This window comes from Kogia breviceps, chromosome 14 (genome assembly GCF_026419965.1).
Source record: "Kogia breviceps isolate mKogBre1 chromosome 14, mKogBre1 haplotype 1, whole genome shotgun sequence".
Lineage (NCBI taxonomy): Eukaryota > Metazoa > Chordata > Mammalia > Artiodactyla > Physeteridae > Kogia > Kogia breviceps.
In genome coordinates, this window is record NC_081323.1 from 5204446 (window position 1) to 5225337 (window position 20892).

The 20892-nt window shown below is 56.9% G+C and overlaps 1 protein-coding gene across 1 annotated transcript; it reads right to left on the bottom strand.

Annotated features, from left to right (window-relative positions):
• Positions 1 to 13623: 13623 nt before the first annotated feature.
• Positions 13624 to 19925, bottom strand: LOC131741030 (guanine nucleotide exchange factor subunit RIC1-like). The gene is made up of 4 exons (XM_059037521.2): positions 19833 to 19925; positions 18620 to 18786; positions 18104 to 18557; positions 13624 to 13758 (listed from the first exon to the last, which is right to left on the bottom strand). Exons 1-4 carry the CDS (start codon positions 19923 to 19925, stop codon positions 13624 to 13626), a joined length of 849 nt encoding a protein of 282 aa, XP_058893504.2.
• Between the last annotated feature and the right edge of the window lie 967 nt (positions 19926 to 20892).

Sequence of the window (20892 nt, forward strand, 5' to 3'; positions counted from 1 at the left end):
GCAGAATGGGCCAGGGAGGCGATTAAGGGCACACAGCTCAGGTGTGTGAGAGTGCTAGACGGTGTGGGGGCCTCCGAAGGCTGGACCACACGTGGGAAGAACTCAGTAAAGAATAAGTAGTTCAGTGGTTCCCCACTGGGGCCCACTCTACCCACATCCTCCCATCCTGCGGACAAGTGGCAGGTCTGGAGACTTGGTTGTCACGGGGCAGAGGAAGCAGTCTCCTGTTGCTGCTGTAACAAATTGCTGCATGTGAGTGGTTTAAAACAGCATAAACTTAGCATCTTCCAGTCCTGGAGGTCAGAAGTCCCACACGACCTCAGCAGGCTAAAATCAAGGTGTGGGCAGAGCTGGTTCCTCCGGAGGTTGAGCGGAGAATTGCTCCCTTGCCTTTTCCAGCTTTCAGAGGCACCTGATTTCCCAGCTCGTGGACCCTTCCTCTGTCCGCAGATGGAGCAGCATCACATCTTCCAACCTCCCCTCCACCCACTCCTCTTTCCTCCCTCTTCTAAGAACCCTTGTGATTACTCTCCGCCTACCCCGCCGATCTAGGATAATCTCCCTTCAAATCCGTAATCACAACCACAAAGCCTGGTTCACTACGTAAGGTGACATACTCGTCGCTTCTGGGGATTAGGGCTTGGACATCATTGTGGGGTGGGGGTGGGACTGTATTCCACCTCCCCCTCCGCTAGGCAGCACCGCCCCACAGCAAAGAATTGTCAGGACCCCAATGTCAGCAGTGCCAGGTTGAGAAAGCCTGCATCGGTGATGTTATTATTATTAATATCCTGGAGATAAAAGAATGAGTGGAGCTTAGCATTGCAGCCCTAGGTGTAACCTGAGCGTAACCTCAGGTAAGTCCCATCACCCCTGAGCCTCAGTTTCCTCCTCTGTGAGATGGGCAGAGATAAGGACTGCACCCTCTCCATGGAGTTCCTCGGGAGGGTGAGAGGGTATCTCACACAGTGATTCTCAGCCCTCAGAGCGTCTAACAGATGCTGAGTCCCTGTCCAGCCGAGATCGATTGATGAGTCTCTGGGAGAGGGGCCCGGGCAGCAGTATTTTTTAAAGCTCCTCCATGATCCCAAGGAGCCCCTTGGGGGCTGAGATGTCCCTGCCTGGCTCCAGGTGGACATACCCAGGACACCAAGGGACCACAGCCGGAGCTGGGACCCCAGAAACCCCCCACCCAGCACCACTTTCTGACTGGTCTCTGTGGCAGGAGAGCGTCTGTGGGGAGAGGAGCCCCAAGCCAGGTCCCAGCCAGGTCCCAGGTCCCAGCCGACCTCAGCCTGAGAGCCTGCAGTGGAGGATTCGGCGTTAAGCCTGTCACGCCTTTGGTCCGAGCGCCACCTGCTGGCTGGATACAGCCCCTCACCAGGCAGGGCTCGTGAATTTCCAGGGTCCCAGTCTGGGGCCAGGCAAGATGGGACCATTCCCTCCCACCAAAGTGGCCAGACCTACGGCATTTCCCCTAGGGTTCTGGGGCTCTGCACTGCACCCTAAGCCTGTCCACAGACCCCTGGTCAAGTGCCCTCCCTTCCCACGGATGCCAGCACCCCAAAGTCAGAAACCCAGTGCCCACAAGAGCTGATTTTCTTCCCTCAAGAGGAACACCCCCTGTAAGCTGGGACCCACCCCCGGAAGACCCCAGACCAGCTCCTGCAGGAGTCCCAGGGACCTTGCCTGCAGCATTGCAGCCCTGAGTCCTGATGTTTGTGGAATTCCCACTTGTACTAAGTCGCTTCATCCTTCCATCCAGCCTGTGAAGAAAGGGATTCTCAACCCCTTTCACGTGGTGAAAATACCAAGGCACAGAGAGGTTAAGCTACTTGCCTAAGGTCATACAGCCGGGATTGAATCCAGGGGACAAAGTGGGATAAGATAACCCCTTTGGATGTAAAAGAAAACCTTCATGCGTGGAAGGTCCACATCCTGTTTGGGCAATGCCTTGGTCTGGGAGGGCGTATGGGGTTGGGGGCCCCCGTTGGTGAGTGGAGCAGGACCCCATCCGAGCGCAGTCCGGTCCCCTGTCCTCACGCAGGCCCACCACGCAGGTGGATGCGACAGTGTAGGGCTGAAGGGAGCAAGCTCAGGGCCACCCCAATTCGAAGTTCAGTCCCACCATTTCCTGCTGTGTGACCTTGGGCGGGTAGCTAGTCTGCCTGTGCCTCAGTTTCCACGCGTGTAAAATGGGAAAATCATAGCTCCTCCCTCTCAAGATGGTTTGCAGGATGAAGTCAGTGTCTGGCTCATCGGAACCAGGAGTCCCTGTGGCAGTTCTGCTGGTAACTGTGCCCTTCCACACGGCCCCCCAAGCTGCCCACATCTCAAAGGCCACCCCCCTGCCACGTTGCTCCCCCCCAGACCCTATCGTCCCTCTCTGACTCCCTAGTTTCAATCGACGTCACTTTGGATAGGATGGTCAGAAGCTGAACCGCCCCTAGTGAGCCCTGCTCAGGCCCAGCAGGCAGCAGCTTCACCCTCTGGGCTGTGACCTCGGCAGCCTGACCCCCCAGTGCACACACAGCTCAGTGTCCAGGACAGAGGGAGACCTCCTGACCGGGAAGCCCCCTCCCACCATCACACACACACCACTCACACACACACCTCACTCACACACATGTCACACACACACACACACGTCACACCTCGGGGCCACCGGGCAGCACCCCCGCCCCCTGCCCGGCGAGGGGTAGCCAGGCCTGGGCCCCGTCAGGCCTCAGACTCTTACCAGAGGCTTGGCCCCAAACTGTTGTGCAGTGTCCCTGAGCCTCGGTTCCCCATCTGCAAAGCGGGGGGTAACAGAATCCGTGGCAGCGCCTAGCACACAGGGAGCGTTCCGTGGACATCCGTGGAAGTGGCTGCTGTCATCCCTGTACTCACGGTTCCCCACAAGGTCATGGCCACGGTGACAGCAAACAGTGGGTCTAACCTGCTGTGACTTAATGACATCTGTCACTCAGGGGTAGGAGGTATCCGATCCCTCCGCAGAGGAGGAGGACAGGCCGGGCCGTCCCAGAGTTTGCCCGACCCACAGCCCGTGAATCTACATTTGACCACAGGCCTAGGAACTGTCCCTCCACACACACACGAAGGCTGTTTAACCCTCACAACAGCTCTATGAAATGGACAAACTGAGATTTTGCCCATTGCACAGATGAGGAAACTGAGGCCCGGGAAAGCAAGATCAAATCCAGGTCTGACTGGCCCAGACCGGTCCCATTGTGCACCAGGACCCTCCAGCTCTGCGAGGAGCCTGGGGTGGGTCGTGAGGTAACTCGGGGAGATGCTGGGAGGCTGGGTGGGCCTGGTCCCCAGAGCCAGGAGGTTTGTAGCCGAATGTGGATTTGTCAAAACCCCCTTCTCATCACAGAGCCGAGGGCTTTGAAGTTTCAATCTTCCTCAAGGGAAGCAACGACAACACCAAACTCTGGAAAACTCACTTTGCTCCAATAAATCCAACCTACAGTGCTCAGCCAGCCTGAGTCACCCCCTGGCCACACCCAGAGGGCACGTGCAGCTGCTCAAGTTATGTTGCGAAAGAACCTTCAGCAACACGGAAAGAGATCCAGCATGTAGTGGTGCATAGGGACAATCCCAGCAGGTCCCAGAGCTCTGTGTGGGGTGTGATGTGCTTTTTGGGTTAAAAAATGTCAGGATGCATGGAAACGAGATTGAAGGAAGTCAGTGTACATGTTAAGAAAGGCTCTCTCTGGCTGAGATCCCAGGTGGTCAGTTTCTTTTGACTTTGTCTGGGTCTTTGACTTTACCTGCAGGGCACGTGCACTAATTGCGTTACTACAAACATCTGTCATAGAGACTCCTAGGCCCCTGGACACTGTGGGCCCTGACGCGGGCCATGGCCACGGCTCTGGCCACCAGGTGGCACCCCCGATCTTTTTTCTGCAAAATGAGCCCAAGTTTGGAATTAACTGGGCAGTGAGACAGGGGGTCATGGGATCCACTTCTTTGCCTCAACTAAGCCGGGACGCCTAGGGTGCGGACTGGTTCCTGAGGTCCAGAGCTCAGACTCTAAGATCCCCACCTCATCTCTGTGGGCCCGCCACCCCCAAGTTGGGCAGTTCCGCTGCAGAGCAAGGGTGTCAACCCTGTACTTCTATCCCATTGGCCCAGAGGTGTGTGTCCTCAAGGTGACCCTCGGGTGCCTTTGTGTTCAGTTCCTGCAGGGGGCCCCATCTGCTCTGGCCCCTTCCCAGCCCTCTCCGACCCCCTCATTCTTGTGGGTGTCATATCCTATATGCGCCTAGAGCCCTAAGAGCTCTTGTCTCTCTCTGCCTGTCTCTCTCTGCATCCTTCTGTCTGATTTCCTCTCTCTCTCTGTGTCTCTGTCTCCGGCTCACCATCCCCTCCTACCACGTGACATTCTATGGTCCAGCAAAGTCCATGTGTCTGCACAGGTAGCCTCCCAGTCCCCCATCTATGCAAATTCAGGCCAGCAGGGCTGGGTGGGGCCCCGGAATCTGCATTTCATGGAAATCTCATCAGACTCTTCTCTGCTGAAAACCCTCTGTGGTGAGCTCACTGCTCAGAATCCCTCCCAACCTGGGGTGGAGGACAGACCTGGACCTGCCCGCCCCTTGGCTTCATCTCCTGACGTCCTCCTGTCTCCCTCCCTAGCCCCAGTCTCACCAGCCTCGAATTTACTGCAATCCTCCTGCCTCAGGGACTTTGCACACACACTCCCTCTGGTTTCCTTTCTCTGTCTCTTCTGGCTGGCTCATCTTCCAGGTCTTAGAGGGTCCCCCTTTCAGAGAGGCCCCCTCCCTGTCACCCAGGCCCTCTCTGTCACACCCACTGAGCAATTTCCATTTCAGCACCTAGAGTAATCGGCCATCATTTTACTTCCCTGTTCCTTCCATTTCAGTCTCTCTCCCTGGACAACACTTTCACCCCACCAGGGCAGAGATCTCGTCTTCAGTCTGTCTGCTGTTCCCTCAGTTTCAAGAACTATATCTGGCTTTCGAGTAGGGACACGATGTGTATGTATTTCATAAATGAATGAATGAACTCCCGCATGTGACTGATGTCCAGTGTGGCTGGAAACCTGGACAATTAGCCTGCCCTTCAGGGCCTTTCAAGATATGGCCTCACCACTAGGCTTCACTCCCTACACCGTCTCCCTCATGTGCTCCCCAGACCTGATTAGTCCAGTGTAGGGTCACCCTTTCCAGCCGCCGAGGCTTTGCCTGGGCAGCGCCCTCTGCCCGGATGCCCTCCTTCAACTCTGCCCACTAAACTCAACTGTTAAGGTCCCACCCAACCTCCAACTCCACCAGGAAGCCTTCCTGGGTTGTTCCCTGAGTCAACATTTATTTCTCTGTCCTATAAACTCCACCCCACACTTTATGAGTTTCTAGGGGTCCCGCCCAAGGCATTTGCTGTTTTCTCCAGGGGCAGCCCCACCCAGGGCTTTGTTGGGCCCACGTGGGCCTGGGGTGACGGAGGCCGTGGATGCTCCCAGACAGAGCAGAGTGCGGAGGGGGGTGGCAGCTCCCTGCGCAGCCCTCGTGGGGCACATCCCGCCTGCCTCTCGGGTCCCCTCTCGGCGGAGCCCCTCTCTCTTCCCTCCGGCTGACCATAGTGGGTCTCGGTCGGGCCCTCAGGATCTGTGTGGGTCCCCGGGGGGGCCTCCCACCGGGCCACCTCACGGGAACTGGCCACTGGAGCTAAGGATAATTTCCCCACCCAACGGGGCCGGTGTGAGCCAGGCAGACGTTGAGCGCCCAGAACCATGCCTGATGTGTAGCAAAAGCTCAATACATGTGAGCATTTCCTTTGCAATCGCACCATCCTTTTACCAAGATTTTATTTTCATAATCATGTCCGCATCTGGAGTCTCACGCCACCAGATACTCCGTCGGTGTTTAGTGAATAAACAGTGGTCCCCAGGGCTCCAAGAAGACCCTGCCCCTCTTTATAGGCTGTGACGGGAAGGGGGTGTCTCTGGGGCTGCCCGGCTCCCGCGCACCAGCCCCCGTTTCTCACCGATCTCAACCCACCACATCTTGGCTCTAGAAGGACTGTGAGGTGGTGTGACCCCAGCCACGGAAGCTCAGGCCTTCCCCACAGACCCCAAACCTCCCCCTTTCTCGGGTGCCCCCAAAACACCCCACTGGAACAATCGTGTCCAGGCACGGTGCCGGGGCCTGGAAAATCCATCCAGGCGGGCTCTCTGATGGACAGGGAATGCTTCACAGAGCTGGCTCGGGCCGGATCTCTGGCTGGAAACTCCTGAGCTCTCAGAGACATTGGTTTGGGTTCACTGCCCCCACTGCTCAGGACTTTGGCAACGAAAAGCCAGGCCCTGCCAAGCCCTGTCCTAGCAGGTCAGGGGGCAGTGCAGGGGACACCGGCTGGACTTCCCCCACCTGCCAGGAAAGCAGAACTCCCCAGAACTGGTGGCATCCAAGGGGGGAGGAGGGGGACCGGTGACCTCAAGTGCACGAAGCAGCTCTGTCCTGGTTTGCTCCTTGACTGGTTTTGAACTTGGAGGCATTCCTGGGGAGGGGCTGCTCACTCGCCCACTCTGAGCCCACGGCCCCCGCAGGCCGGCCGGGGACTCATGCAGGGCAGCTCCCCGAGTCCAGCCCTCTGCCCTGGGCAGCCCTCCTCTGAGATGCAGCTCTCCCCCGCAGGGCCACAGCCCCAGCCCAGAACGCAGCCGTGCAGGGTCGGGATGGACCGGGCCTGCGTGCGCCAAGCTGGGCAAGGAGCGGAGTGAGAGTTGCCCCAATTCCTCGTCCCAACAGCCCCAGGGGTAGGACAGGGTGGTGGGGAGGAGCCAGGGCCGACTGGGAGCCTCGCTGGCTGGGCTCAACCCCAGCTGGGCCATGGTTTTGTTCTCTGCAAAATGGGCACAATAATCCAACTCAGAGAGCCGAGCTCAGAGTGGGTAGGCCACTGACCGCGGGTCACACAGCTAGAGAGCAGCCTTGCAGGATTTGAGTCCATGACTCCCCAGGCCACCCCCGGCAGCCCTGCCCCTCCTGCAGATGCTGCCTGCACTACAGCCACCTCCAGGCATGTCACAGGGTGTCAGTGTAAAGCGTGCTGACTTAGGGTGGAGCCAGCCTTTGCTGCCCATGAGGAGGAAGCGGTAGGGGAGTACTGTGTGGTTGTTAATTACTGGAGCTCTGCTCCTTGAGAGACTTGAGTTCAAATCCTGCCTCCCTGTGTGGCCTCAGGCAGGTCTAGTCTCCCTGGTCATAGTGTCCCCATCCGTAATGAGGACAATGATAGCCCTTCTTAATGGGGGTTGCTCAGAAAGCACCTCTGGGCCCGGCCCCCAGAATCATCCTCATTTTCATCATTCATGTCCTTGACCTGATTCCTTGAAATGTCTGGGTTAGTGTCCAGGGTGAATATCCAGGGTTCAGCCCAGGGCTCGGGAGGATTGATCATAAATCACTTATGCTTTCTGGCCTCAGTGTCCTCATCTGTTAAATGGGACTAATAGCAGCCCGCACTTCTCACGCACTTAGAAGGTACCAGGCCCCGTGAGTTCAGGTGTGGGGAACACACCTCCCCGGGCTGCTAAGAAGAGCACGTGGGTTAGTCCTTCTAAGAGGCTGGAACACTCCTGGCACACAGGGAGTGCCGAGCATGGGCGGCTTTGTCACTGTTCCCAAGGTGGAACCATACGCTTCACTTAACTGCTCCCCAACCCTGGCACCCCCCCCCCAGGATATGCCAGCTTCCGTGGAGCCAGCCCAAGGGTCCAAGCCCACCAGGCTAGGTGCCATTCTCCCCTTCTTGCTGCTTCTTACTCCCTGCGGAATGTGGAGTGACACCAGGGATGCTGCAGGCTAAACCCCAGAAGCTTCCTTGGAAGACCAGGTCTGTTTCAGGCACCGGCTTAGGTAAGCAAGGGCGGAGCCACCCACATCAGGATAGCAGGATATAAGGAGGAACATCTGGGCTCCTTAAGGGTTGTTTTTAATCACTGGAGTGTTTTCTGGGACCTAGACTCGAAGTCCTTGAGGACCCAGAGGGGGCTCGTGGCTGCAGGCTGTTGGGCATAGCTATTCTGCAGCTGCTTGGGAGAGGGGAGGGAGTTCCCCATCCCTGGAAGAAACCAAGCTGGGATGTGCGTCCTGTTGTCTGTGGTCCTGAGGTGGCTTGCCTGGGTCGGAGGGTGAACCAGACAGTTCCCTAAGGCAGCAGTTTGACAATGAGGGTGGGTGGGTAAATGACTTAAGACCAGGTCAAGCATTTAGCACAGTGTCTGGCTCACAGCGCCCTCCATGTGCTGGTTATTCGTTAAAGGTCCCTTCCCGTCCTAAATTGCATGAGTCTGTGGCTTTGTGTATATGCCCCAGTGCACAGCATGAAGAAGGGACACCAGGCGCGAAAATGCTGCAGGATTAAGGATTAAGTTAGAAACCAATTAAGGAGCGAGCGAGTCTAGAAGCGTCTCTGAGCCCCGGCTGCCTGAGTGCTGGAACATCCGTGGAAACGTGACCAATTGGAGAAATTCATATTTATTAGAGCCCTCTCAGAGAGAGCGTGTTTGTGATTGCAAGAAATCTCAGGACAGACTAACTGGTCTGGGGATGAAACCTCTTTTCCAAAGATGTGCTTGGACCACAGAAGCGCCCCTACAGCTCCTTCTAAGGAGGTGGGCAGCCGTGCTCCAAAGGCCTCGTGTTCAGCGGTGCACACTGGGGCTGGAGCAGAACTGCTCGGGCCAGAAATGGAGGTTAAATCCTGACTGTCACCTTCTACACTCTGAACACAGGGCACAGGCAGGAGCACATCCAAGGGGGAGGTGGCCTGGGGGCCTTCTGTCCTCTGTCCGTCCAAGAGTCAGTCCCAAACTGAGAAGCCTCCTTCCGGATGGAGAAAGATGGGAGACAAACAGGTTCCCTATGGCAGCAAGAAGGTGCGTCTCCCCCTTCCAGAAGAAACCACAAGGTGGACCGTTCAGTCCCCTTTGCTTGCGATGCACCCCAGCTGCCCTAGAGGACAGAAGAGGCCCCTGATGCGCCCTCAGCCTGCTCCCAGGGAGTCATTTCTCAACGGTGACCTTGTACGATGACCCCCCGGGCCGCCCCACCAGAGCATGTGCTCCACGGGGACAGGGCCGCATCTGTCTGGTTCTCCACTGTGTCTTCACATGTGCAAAGTTCCTGCACATGGTGGGTGCTCAATTAATATGTGTTGGATCAGATTACACACAAGCAAAGCCTCTTCCAGAGATAAGCACCTGCTTTCATTCTCTACTTGCCATTCCTGGGCTCCTACGTTCAGTGAACCCGTATGTCCCTCCCCGGCCCGTCGCCGGGCATCTTCTCCTGAGCTCAGGGAGCCGGCTGGCCAGCTGGTCTCCAAACACGATCTTTCCCACCTATTCTCCTTCCTCTGCCTCGGTCTGCCCTGACAGCTCTGCACTGCACTGCAGATTTCTGTGAGTCCTAAACACGTTCCTTTCTGCCCACCTCTCCATCTTCCACAAGCGTCCTTGGACCATATCAAACATCGTTTTGCTGAGCATCCAAATACCACGTGCAAGCAACAGAATTATTTTTCAATGCTTTTTAAAAGTGATCATCTGGTTTTTAAGTTGGTTCTGGTGTGGGGATGGCTCTGTTCTCCGACGTGGAAATTCACGGTGAGCCCACTGGTGTCCCAGCCGAAGCCCCCTTCATACCTTAGTACTGCCAGGGTGTGGCCATCCTTGGAGGGCTCCAGGTTTGGCTGGACAACCATTCTTTTATTATTTATTTATTTATTCACATTTTTTGCGGTACGCGGGCCTCTCACTGCTGAGGCCTCGCCCGTCGCGGAGCACAGGCTCTGGTCGCGCAGGCTCAGCAGCCATGGCTCACGGGCCCAGCCGCTCCGCAGCACGTGGGATCTTCCCGGACCGGGGCACGAACCCGCGTCCCCCGCATCGGCAGGCGGACTCTCAACCGCTGCGCCACCAGGGAAGCCCAACGACCATTCTTTTAAAGCTTTGAATGCAATTGTGGAACACAGCTATTGATTTCTTTCTTTCCTGAGTGGGGCACAGCCGGGTTCACCCCCAGTGTTCTCCAGCCTGGCACCTATGCCCACTCCCTAGCTGAAGCCAGAAACCTAGGGGGCATCCTTGGCTCTTCTTGCCCGCGCCCCCCACCAGCCCATCCACCTCCAGGTCTGTGGCTCAACCCTAAATGCAGCCTGACTCTGACACGTTCTTTCCACCCTCCTCTCCCCTGAAGACTCCCCTCCCTAGGACGGAAACCTCTCTGCTGCTTCCCACCTCTCTCCACATGGCAGCCAGAGGAAACTTTTCAAACTGTGTGTCAGGCCACATCTACACCACCGTCTACGCTGGTGGTTCTCAAACGTGAGTGAGTGTGGGCCAGAGTCTGCTGGGGGGAGGTCCCGGGCCCACCCTGAGTTTCTGATTCAGCAGATCAGGAGTGGGGCTCCCAAGCCAGCCTTGGTAATGAGTTCCCGAGGGCCACTGCTGCTGCTGCGGGTGCAGAGAGACCCCAGGAGGAGAACGGTGGTCGGCTCAGGGCCTTATCCTGCCTTCAAACCAAAATCAGAACCACACGTCAACTATGCCACAGGGTAGGTAGGGTGTTAACACACAGACTGTCTGGTTTCAAGCCTTGGCTCTGCCGCTTCCTGTGTGTCCTTGATCAAACGACTTAACTTCTCTGTGCTTCGGTTCAGTTTTCTTCTCTGCAAAATGGAAGCAATAACAGTATCTTCTTTCCAGGGTTGTTGTGAGGACTGAATGAGCTAATACTGTGTCTGGGTCGGGTTCTCCCGAGGGCAGACTGGAGACGAGGATGAGAGTGATCCCAGAAGCCCCGAGGGAGGGGTGGGGAAGGGACACCCAGAAGCAGGAGGCAGGCAGTGTAGGGGCCTGGACAGGGTGGGGTATCCCCGTGGGCAGCTTGGACCCGGCTCTACAGGGGAGAGCTGGGAGCCACTGCAGGACTCGCCATTGGTAACCTTGAGATCGAGGCTGTTCCCTCTGGGAGGTGAGGGACATGGGGTGCTTATCCAACCACGGGAGCAGCTGCGAGTTGACAGCTGCCCCCAGTGCGGGTGTGAGGCAGGGTGGGCGGCCTGCCCCACAGCTGGAAGAGCAACTCCAGTGGTCCCAGAAAGCCCCCCTCCCAGTGAGTCATGGTCACCACTGGGAGAGAACCAGGGGCACATGGGGACCTCCCGAAAATACCAGCAAGGCAGGCGGAGCACTGGGGAAGAGCTGGTGGACTTCGAGCTCCTTTCCTAACTCCCCCCATGACCTGAGCCCCATCCGAATCGCCTTCAAGGCCGGCTGGCCCCTGCCAGCCCCCTGGCCGGTTTCCTGCTCCCCTGGCCCTCCCAGTCCGAGAGCCCTCGCGCTGGCTGTGTCCTCTGCCCAGAGCATCACTCCCAGCTCTCCCAGGCCTCTCTCTTCCCACTGCCTCGTGTGTCAACACCATCCCTGCTCGGGGAGCGCTTTCCTATCTCTCCTGTAAAGCCAGCCCCCCTGGTCCCTCTCAGTTCCTCCTCCCCTTTCGCTCCCAGCCTAGCACCACTCCAGAATCTCCTCGTCCAGTTCCCTGCTCACTGGTTCACAATCTGTCTCCCCCAACTAGTCTATTTCACGCTGGATTCCAGAAGCAGTGGTGTTTACCATCCTGTCCCCAGACTCTAGCAAACACAGAATGGCCTTCACTGAACAAGTGAATGAATGAACAAATGACTAGAAGTACTTGGCCGAGAGTCAGAAAACCGGCACTGTCACCTAAGGAACATGGGTTCCTGAGCTGGCACTGCCGGGCTTGAATCCCAGCCCGTTCCTCACTCTCGCATCTTCCTTCTGGCCCCTGTGCTTCACTTCTCTTGTGAAGACCCCTCTCACCTTGGCAGCTGGGAGCACTGACCTTGACAGTGTAGGTGGGACTCCCTCTAGCAGAAGGGACTCATGAGCCCCATAGATCTGAGAACAACCTGGACAACCTGGACAGAATGAACGACATCTGCTTCCTCCTCCATCCTAGGCGCTCCCAAAAGCCCGAGCGTGGGTTAGGATTCAGTGTGGTACATAGAACAAAGAAACCAAGGTAAGAGTAACTTAAATGCAACAGGTTATTTACCCTCACGCAGAAGGAGCTCAGAGGAAGAACGTCTGCAGCAGGTAAGGTACCTTGCAGAAGTCAACAGAGCCCAGGTTCTTTCTGCCTTGTTGCCCCTCCATCCTCAACACAGAGCTTCTACTTCATAGTCCAAGATGGCTGCTTGTGCTCCAGCCATCATGTCTGCATTCTAGCCATCAGTTAAAAGAAAGAGGTGAGGAAGATCTTGCTCGCTCCTAATACAAACACCTCCCAGAATGCCACACATAAGACTTCTGCTTATAACTCATTGGCCAGCACTTGGTTGCCCAAGCAAGTGACCAGCAGTTCTGCCATTCTGTTATTCTTTGATTCGTCTAGTATGTGTTGATGAAACAGCAGGGGACGACATGAAGAAAGCCCTGCTTGCTGACTGATGGGACCCACATTCCAGAGCAGGGGGACAGAAGAGAATCAGGTCAACACGCACATGAACTGGTGGCTATGGGCAAAGCCCTATGAGGAGAATGGGGAGAGAGGGGGTGAAAACCTGCCCGAGCGGAGGGACACAGAGTGAGCCTTTCTGGGCAGGAGACATTTGGATGGAGCTACTGACCATCCCAAGAAGCAGGAGATGGCTTTACATGCCTCTGCTCGGCCACGTGCCCGCTGTGCACCCCTGGGCAAGTCCCAGGACCTCTCTGAGCCCGTTTTCTCTCCTCTGCAAAGTGAACAGTAGCCGCTCTCTCACTGGTTTGTGGGGTGGAGTCTTGCTCACACAATGGGGGTCTCCATGAAGAAATGGAGGCTCACAGAGACTGAAGAACCTGGCTCTAGACCAGTAGTTCTCAGCTGGGTGGGAGGGTGGATTTTGCACCCCAGGGGACATGTGTCAATGTCTGGAGACGCTTCTGATGGTCACAATGGGGGAGGGGGCTGCTGCGAATGGCATCCAGTGGATGGAGGCCAGGGATGCTGCCAGAAACATCCTGCAATGCCCAGAATAGTCCCCAGGACAGAGAATCACCCACCCCAAAAGTCAACAGTGCCGAGCCTGAGAAACCCCGCCCTCTGCGGTCGCCCAGCCGGAAGGAGCAGAGTCAGGGTCTAAACGCAGGGTCACTTCACCCAAAGCCCGCTCTCTGTCTTCTCCAAATGCGTTTCAGAATCCCCACCCCAGACCCCTTCCTTGTCCCCCAGACAATGGGGTTCAGACGTCTGCTTTCTTACAAACGCCCACGATGACTCCGCTATTCACGGAAGTTTAAGGAGAGCTCAACTTCGTGCTTATAAAGTGCCAGGCACGTAGTCGCCACCCCCATACACACCAAAATCCATTACAAGTTTAAAGTACAGCTATTATTTTTACAGCATTGCTTAGAAATGGCTTGCAATCTCTAATTTGCTAAATTGATGTGTATATTGACTAAATAAATATTCGGCACGAAGCCCGAGTCCCCCTCCACACTTATTAATCCTCAGGAAATGGAAACACAAGACACGAAATGAGCTTTTGCTCAGAGCTGCCGACAGGAATACATTATGTTGTTTTTCAAGCGTTCAGGGACTTGACGCGCTGCAGCAGGGGCGGCCGAATCGGGGCGGCAGCCTCCAAGTTTTCCATGACGCACATGTCTGCCAGCAGACGTGACTGTGCCTCTGAGGCTCCGTCTCGGACCTTGAGAGTCTAGGACAAGAAACCTTCATCTCCACGGGGGAAATCTGGGGTGACTGCCCTTCCGGGGAGTTGATTTGAGGGGTTGATGGATGGCACCGATAACGGTAGATAGAAATCACAGCTGCTGCAGATCCTCCAGAGATAACCTGGGGACAGTTTCCTTTCTTTCTTTTCTTTTCTTTTCTTTTTTTTTTGGGGGGGGGCGGTGTTTGTTTATTTGTTTTGGACACACCGCAAAACGTGCGGAACTTTCCCAACCAGGGATGGAAGCCGTGCCCTCTGCATTGGAAGCGCACAGTCTTAACCACGGGACGGCCAGGGACGGCCCAGTTCCCTTTCTTGAAGGACTAGGGCTGTTAGTGTTCTCAGCTCTGGGAGACAAGACAGAGCTAACTGGGGCGGGGCAGTTTCTGTGGACAGAGCTTGCTTTGAGTTGCCCCACTCCTGGAGGCTCTCATCCGGGGTGTTGATGAGTCCTGGGAGCTGGCCTTATACCAGGGTGACCAGGGGGGCCCCAGACATGTGGGGGCGAGCCTGGGGGTGGAGGAGGTCTTTCAGGCATTAACACGTAAAGGCTCCCAATCCATGGAACATTCACCTATGGTGCTGGCTGTTACCAATGAAGCAATAGAGCCCAGAGTTAGGAGAGAAGTTCATCTCATGAGAATTGGGAGGTGGGGAAATGTCCTCCGGAGAGAAAAGGTGAGACTTTCCTTCTGCCCTACTGGGAGGCCGTGAATCTCAAGGGGGAGGCATCTCATCAAGTCTAGTCTCTGCCCAAAGCCATCCCAGACTGCTCAGGTCTCCTCCCCAAGGACAGACAGATTCCATGGGCTAGAGACAGAGGGGGCGTGGGCACCATGGAGACCTCAGTTTCCTGGTCTGTCAGATGGGGGCTTGTTCATGATGGCACCAGCCGCAGTGACCTCGCCCGCAGCTAGCAAGCTCCTTGCTGCAGAAGACGTGGCGACTTCTCCCTGGACACATGTTTACTGACGGATGGGGCTGGCAGATGGGAGGGCGGCAGGGGCCTCTCTGCAGCCTCTGCTCCCTCAGGGCTGCCCCCCCATCCCCACCCCGAGTGAGCCTGTGGGACCCCAGGATGGGGCAGCTACAGAGGATGCAGGGGTGAGAGAGGAGAAAACACGGACATCTCCAAGGGAGGCCCCTCGTCCCTAACATTCTCCAGGCAGAGAGGGAGCGGCCAGTGCAAAGGCCCTGGGGTAGGACTGGACCTGTGTAACAGGTGGGACGGTGGCCTGAGATGCTGCCCTCCTGTAGGACCAGCAGAGACTTTGTGGATTAAACAAAGGGGAGTCCCACGCCAGATGCCACCACACATCTAGGGGAGGTGAGAGAAATGGCAGACCACACCGAGTGCTGGCCGGGGCAACGAGGCACCGAGGCAGCGCTCAGACCGCCCGTCCACTTGGAAGTCTGCCTAATGGCTCCTTAGAAAGTTAACTGTGCATCCGCTCTCCCCAAGAGAAAGTGCCCGGAAAGACCAGGTCAGGCGTTCACAGCAGCCTTATCCTTCGCAGGCAGAACACAAGACAGCACACAGAGGATGAACCCAGGTCCACCCCGGCCTCTGTCTACCTCGGATAAGGCAAACCCCGTCTCTAGTGATAGAAGGATCGGCGGTTCCCCGGGGCTTGGGGAGGTGGGGATTAATAGGAAAGGGCGCTAGAGAACTTTTGGGGGTGGAGATGGAATGTTCTAGATCTTGATCCGGGTGGCGGTTACACCCAGGGGTCCAAACTCATCCCACTTCCGACTTAAGACTGTGGGTTTTGCTGCATGGAAAACATGCTCGAGTGGCAAGTATCCATGAAACGGGGTCTGCAGCTGGGTTGGGGGTCCACGAGCCCCCTCCTCTCTCTTTCAAGCCGCCCAAGTTTCCCAGACAGAAGCAGAACTTCTGTGCAGGTGGAAAGTGCCTCATTCCGGCGCCGAGGGCTCCTGAGGCCACCGCGCCTGCCTTCCTGCTTCCGTCGTGTTATTGCCAGAGCCTGAGAATTGCTCCCGAGGCGGAATCTTGAATATTCATCTGATTTACGGCCCGCCGCCGCCGACAGCTTTATGAATCCGCCCACCGATACCTGCAGCCGGTCATCAATCTTCCCCGGAGATTGTGCTTCTGCCAGTAACTCATGAATTAAAGAGGCCCCCGGAGGCCCTCACGCCTCCCTCCCCGCGCGCGCTTGCGCGCAGCGCATCGTGATGAGAGAGGGGCCTGACCAGAAGTCAAAACGCTGCTGCCTTCTTGGCGCGGCGGCTCGGCGACCTTGGATGACTCTCTCAGCCTGTCTGCAGCGAGGCAGGGAAACTCGGGGGCCCTCCCCGCAGCCCCACCGCAGCTCCAAGCCTCAGTTTCCCCACCTGCAGAGACGGACAGGGGCTGGGCGTCACCTCTGTCTGCTCACCTGGGAGGGGCCGACAGGCTGAGGCGAGCTCCAGGGAGTGCAGGATGCTTGCTATTATTTGACTTGGAGATGCTCACAGAGCGGGAGAGGCGGTGGTCCTCACAGCAAACTCCCCTCGGTTTTCTCATAAGCAGAGTGGGAATCAAGGGAGTGTTTCCCTCCAGGACTTTCGGGGGACTCCAGGTGGGACACCCGGCCCCTGTCCATACATAGGGAGTAGATGCGATGATTTTTATCCAGGAGGGAGCGAAGGTCACGGGCTTAGCCCTGGTTCAGGAAGCAGCCCCCACGTGTTTGCAGAGCTGGCTCCTGGGCGGGAGCCCTGGCCTTGAAGCTGCTACCCAAAGCCTTAGCCAGTCTGGCTCTCCCGGGACCCCCAGCACCCGCCAAGGGGATAACACTCCGCGAATGTTGACGGGCTCGAGCGAACCTTCGCCAACCAGTAAGACATTAGTGACGTCAGCGAAAGCACTGGGGGAAACCCGTGCCGGGCTCCATCCTGCTCCTCAGACGGCTGCGAGTCAGGGTGGTGGGCCCGGCGCCCCCAACCCAGACACATCAGGGTCCGAAGCCGCTCTGCCCCCCTGCATCCGGTGGCCTCGGTACGTGGCCTGGCACCAGCCCCCCACCCCCAAAAGCTGGACATTGGGGTCACGGCTCCCTCAGAGGGTTGGCTGGGGGCTCGGAGAAGCCACCTGGGGCCAGCGCGTCCCCTGACCCACGCGAGCCCAAGGGAGGGTCCGCTCGCCGCCCCCCCGGCACCTGGCAGCGTGCGGGGCAACGGGCTGGGTGCCCCGCTCCTCAGTGGGTCACTCAGCAAATACTCGTTTCCCTTTGGATCACAAAAAGCTCGTGATACCTGTGCCCGAGGACACACTGCGGGCGCCCCTCCCCAAACGCCAGCGCCCGGCAGTCTCTGCGACGAGGCCACCTCTCTGGGGACCGTGACCTGCTGCCCGCAGAAGACCGCCAGCCCTTCCAGTGCCCTCCTGGGGCCTGTCCAAGGCTTGGGTTCTCCGGGCTTCTGTCTAGTCCCACATCGAGGTGGCAGCGGGTTAACTAAGAGACACCGGGAGCCCCCAGTACAGTGCTGGGCTGGGGGGCCGCTCGACGTGCGTGCCCTCCCCTCCCCCCTCCTCTGCTCTGGACCAGAACGCCCCTCCCCGTGTGTCAGGAGTCAGGCCGTCGAGGAGTCCACCAACCACCAACCTGTTTCTGGGTACGGAGTACCTTGGAAGGAGGGAAGGAGGGAAAAGGGGAGGCAGAGGCCAAAGCTGAGGGTACCAGGTTGCCTACTGGGCATTCCATGAAAGGGAGCAGAGCTCACTGGGCGAAAGGTCTCAGCTTCTGGGAACACTTCCCGGGGGGCTTGGCCTCAACTGCTAAGGTTTCTGACCCCTGGACTCTTCACCTTGGCACCAGCTGCCTGACCACGCTGGCAGTATTGACCCTGCGGGAAGGGAAATGGCCAGAAATCGGGGGCAAGTGTGTGTATGCCCACCCCCTGGGCAAGGGGTCAGAGTCAGGACAGCTGGACCCGGGGCCCTGAGAGCCTCTGGGCCCTGGAGCTTTGGATGCGGTTTTTCTCCTGATGCCTTCACCCTCTCTGTCCCTATCCTCCTTCAAGCCTTGCTGTTAGGGCTGAAACACTGGCGGCTGGCTGACGCCAAACCCACAGCCCCCTCTCTGGGGATTTGCTCCCAGGGTGGAGAGAAGAGTTAAAATCCAACTGCCACCCTTGCTGGCCATAAGAACTCTTCTAGTGCCTCATCTATAGAATGGGGATAATGATAACTCCCAAGCCTCAGCACTGAGTGGAGGAGCTAAAGGAAGGATTCCTGCCTGGCAAGTGCCCAGCACGCTGTAAACGCTCAGGAAGGAGAGGCTCTTGTTATTGGACCACGAGTGCTCGGTAAATGTTTACTAACTAGATGGGTGGGTGGATGAGAGGATGGATGGATGGATGGGTGAGATGGATGGATGGGTGGATGGATGGATGGGTGGATGGATGGATGGATGGGTGGATGGGTGGATGGATGGATGGGTGGATGGGTGGATGGATGGGTGGATGGATGGATGGATGGATGGATGGATGGATGGATGGGTGGATGGATGGATGGGTGGATGGATGGATGGATGGATGGATGGGTGGATGGATGGACAGATGGATGGATGGATGGGTGGATGGATGGATGGATGGGTGGATGGGTGGATGGATGGATGGGTGGATGGGTGGATGGATGGGTGGATGGGTGGATGGATGGATGGATGGATGGATGGGTGGGAGGGTGGGTGGATGGATGGATGGATGGATGGATGGATGGGTGGATGGATGGATGGGTGGATGGATGGATGGATGGATGGGTGGATGGGTGGATAGGTGGATCAATGGGTGAGACGGATGGATGGATGGATGGATGGATGGGTGGATGGGTGGATGGGTGAGATGAATGGATGGGTGGATGTATGGATGGATGGATGGGTGGATGGATGGATGGATGGATGGATGGGTGGATGGGTGGATGGGTGGATGGATGGGTGAGTTGGATGGATGGGTGGATGGGTGGATGGATGGATGAATGGATGGGTGAATGTATAAGCAATTGGATCCCTAGATAGGTAAATGGAGGTACATGGATAGGAGAGTGGGTATGCACTTATTCACTATCCAGCCTTGCATCCATCCATCCATCCATCCATCCATCCATCCATATATCCATGCATTTATCCATCCAGCTCTGTGTGTGGGGTGTGTGTGTGTGTGTGTGTGTGTGTGTGTGTGTGTGTGTGTGTGGTGGTGAGGGAGGCCTAGGTGAACAGAAAGTGGATGGACAGGTAGACAGATAGATGGACAGGTAGGTGAATAAATACACAGGTGGCTGGCTGGCTTGATGGGTGGATGGATGTTCCGATGGACAATTAGATGAATGAACAGATGGAGAGAGGGACGAATGGGCAGATGAGTTGCTGGATGGCTGGACCACAAACGAAAACCTAAATTGCCTCCGTGTGGAAGGCGGAGATGACAATTACTCCAGCCCCTGCCTGGCACCACCCCCACGGGCACAGCCACAGGGGCCAGAACACTGCCGCCCTCACAGTCTGCTCATTAACTGACTCATGAAGCTTTTCACCTATTCGATGCCAACAGGGGAGCGGCGTGACATTTCAGATTTCCTTTCAGCAATCGCTTGCTTGGCCTTTCACAGAACACGGCTTGCAGCTGTTCACTGGCTTGCATTCTCTTCCAGAGGTGCCTTCAAGCCCCCAGGCTGCTAATGGGTCCAGCTTCCCCAGGGCCAAGGGGGGGTGCCCTAAAATGTTGGGGGCCCCTTCTCCCCAGCTGCCTTGCCACATCCTCTGTCTGCATCAGTACCACCAATCACCTTAATTACCCTTCAGTTAAGGGCTTTCATTTATAACGTGGTGGCGAGGAAGTATCGGAGAAAGAGTTTCCCTGGCAACCAAGTTTTTAAACCCAAGATCCTCCGGGTTTTAAAAGCCCCTTTCATGTCTAATTCCCGCCCCCCTCCCCCCAACCCCCGTGAAAATTAGCTTGGAACTTTTCAGATGCTGAAATTTTTAGCCTAACAGCAGACTAGCACTTGTGTCGGAAACCATAAAAGATGTAGATTCCTCCCCTGCCGGAGGCAAGACCCTGGAACGTTGCTCATTTTCCTCTGCCAGCGTCTTCTTGGTGGAAAAGCAGGGGCTGCAGAGGCCATTACGAAGTGCCCACAGAGGCGTCATTTTCGGGGCTTCAGGCAGCCAGGCTCCCGAGAGCGGCCTGTTTTCTGGCTCAGGTTTTGCTCCACATCCCTGTTGACTTCCTCCACGAGCGCTGGATGGAGGGGCCCCCGCCCCGGGCGTGGCCGCGTGGCCGGGGCCTGCACTCACTGACAAGCTGGACCCATCTCCCCAGGTGGAGAAAGACAGTGCCCAGCAGCACCTCCAAAGGGGACGGCGCGCGATTCCAGCGTCTACCCTTGGTTCAGGTTTCTCTCACTGGATGCTCCCTATCCGCATGCTTCCTATCTCCCTGTGCCCACAAACCGAAGCCCAGCTGGCGCCACGGCCTGGGTTTCTGTAGCGTGCACCGGCATAGGTGCCTGCTCTCCCTTTCCCACTCTCCCCTCTCCACGCCCTTCACTCGGCCCAAAGCCGCACTCCATCCATCCAGTCTCCAACCACCTACACAGCATAGCCCCTCTCTTCACCCTCCACCCGTCCGCAAGCACACTCCACGCTCCGTCCGCCCTGATCCTGGCTCACGTCCCTTGCTCGACCTGCAATTCCTTTACTTTGCCCTGTAGATCTTGGCTTTCCAAGTCTGACAGCGGTTTAGGAACACTGTTCAAAGGCTGCTTCCTCTAAACAGCCTTCCTGACCCCCCTCCCCTTTTCTCTGAACCTTTGTAGCAACCTGTCTCCACCTCGGAGAGCGCTCAGCTCTTCTGCTTTGTCCAGCGGAGCACTGATTGTGTCCTGGAGACACATCTTATAGGGATGGCTTGAGCCGCTTCAGATTCTGGCTCTCCCCGCTTGGTAGCTGTGGGACCTTGGTGAGAAGACAGAAGGGTGGCTTGGGGTTGAATGCAGAGTTTATGGCTGATTGACCCCGTGGAGGTTAGCTGAGCACCTGAGTGAATGGTCCATTGGATGGGTGTGTGGATGGAAGATGTGTGGAGACAGAGATGGAGGATACAGGAGTGGATAAT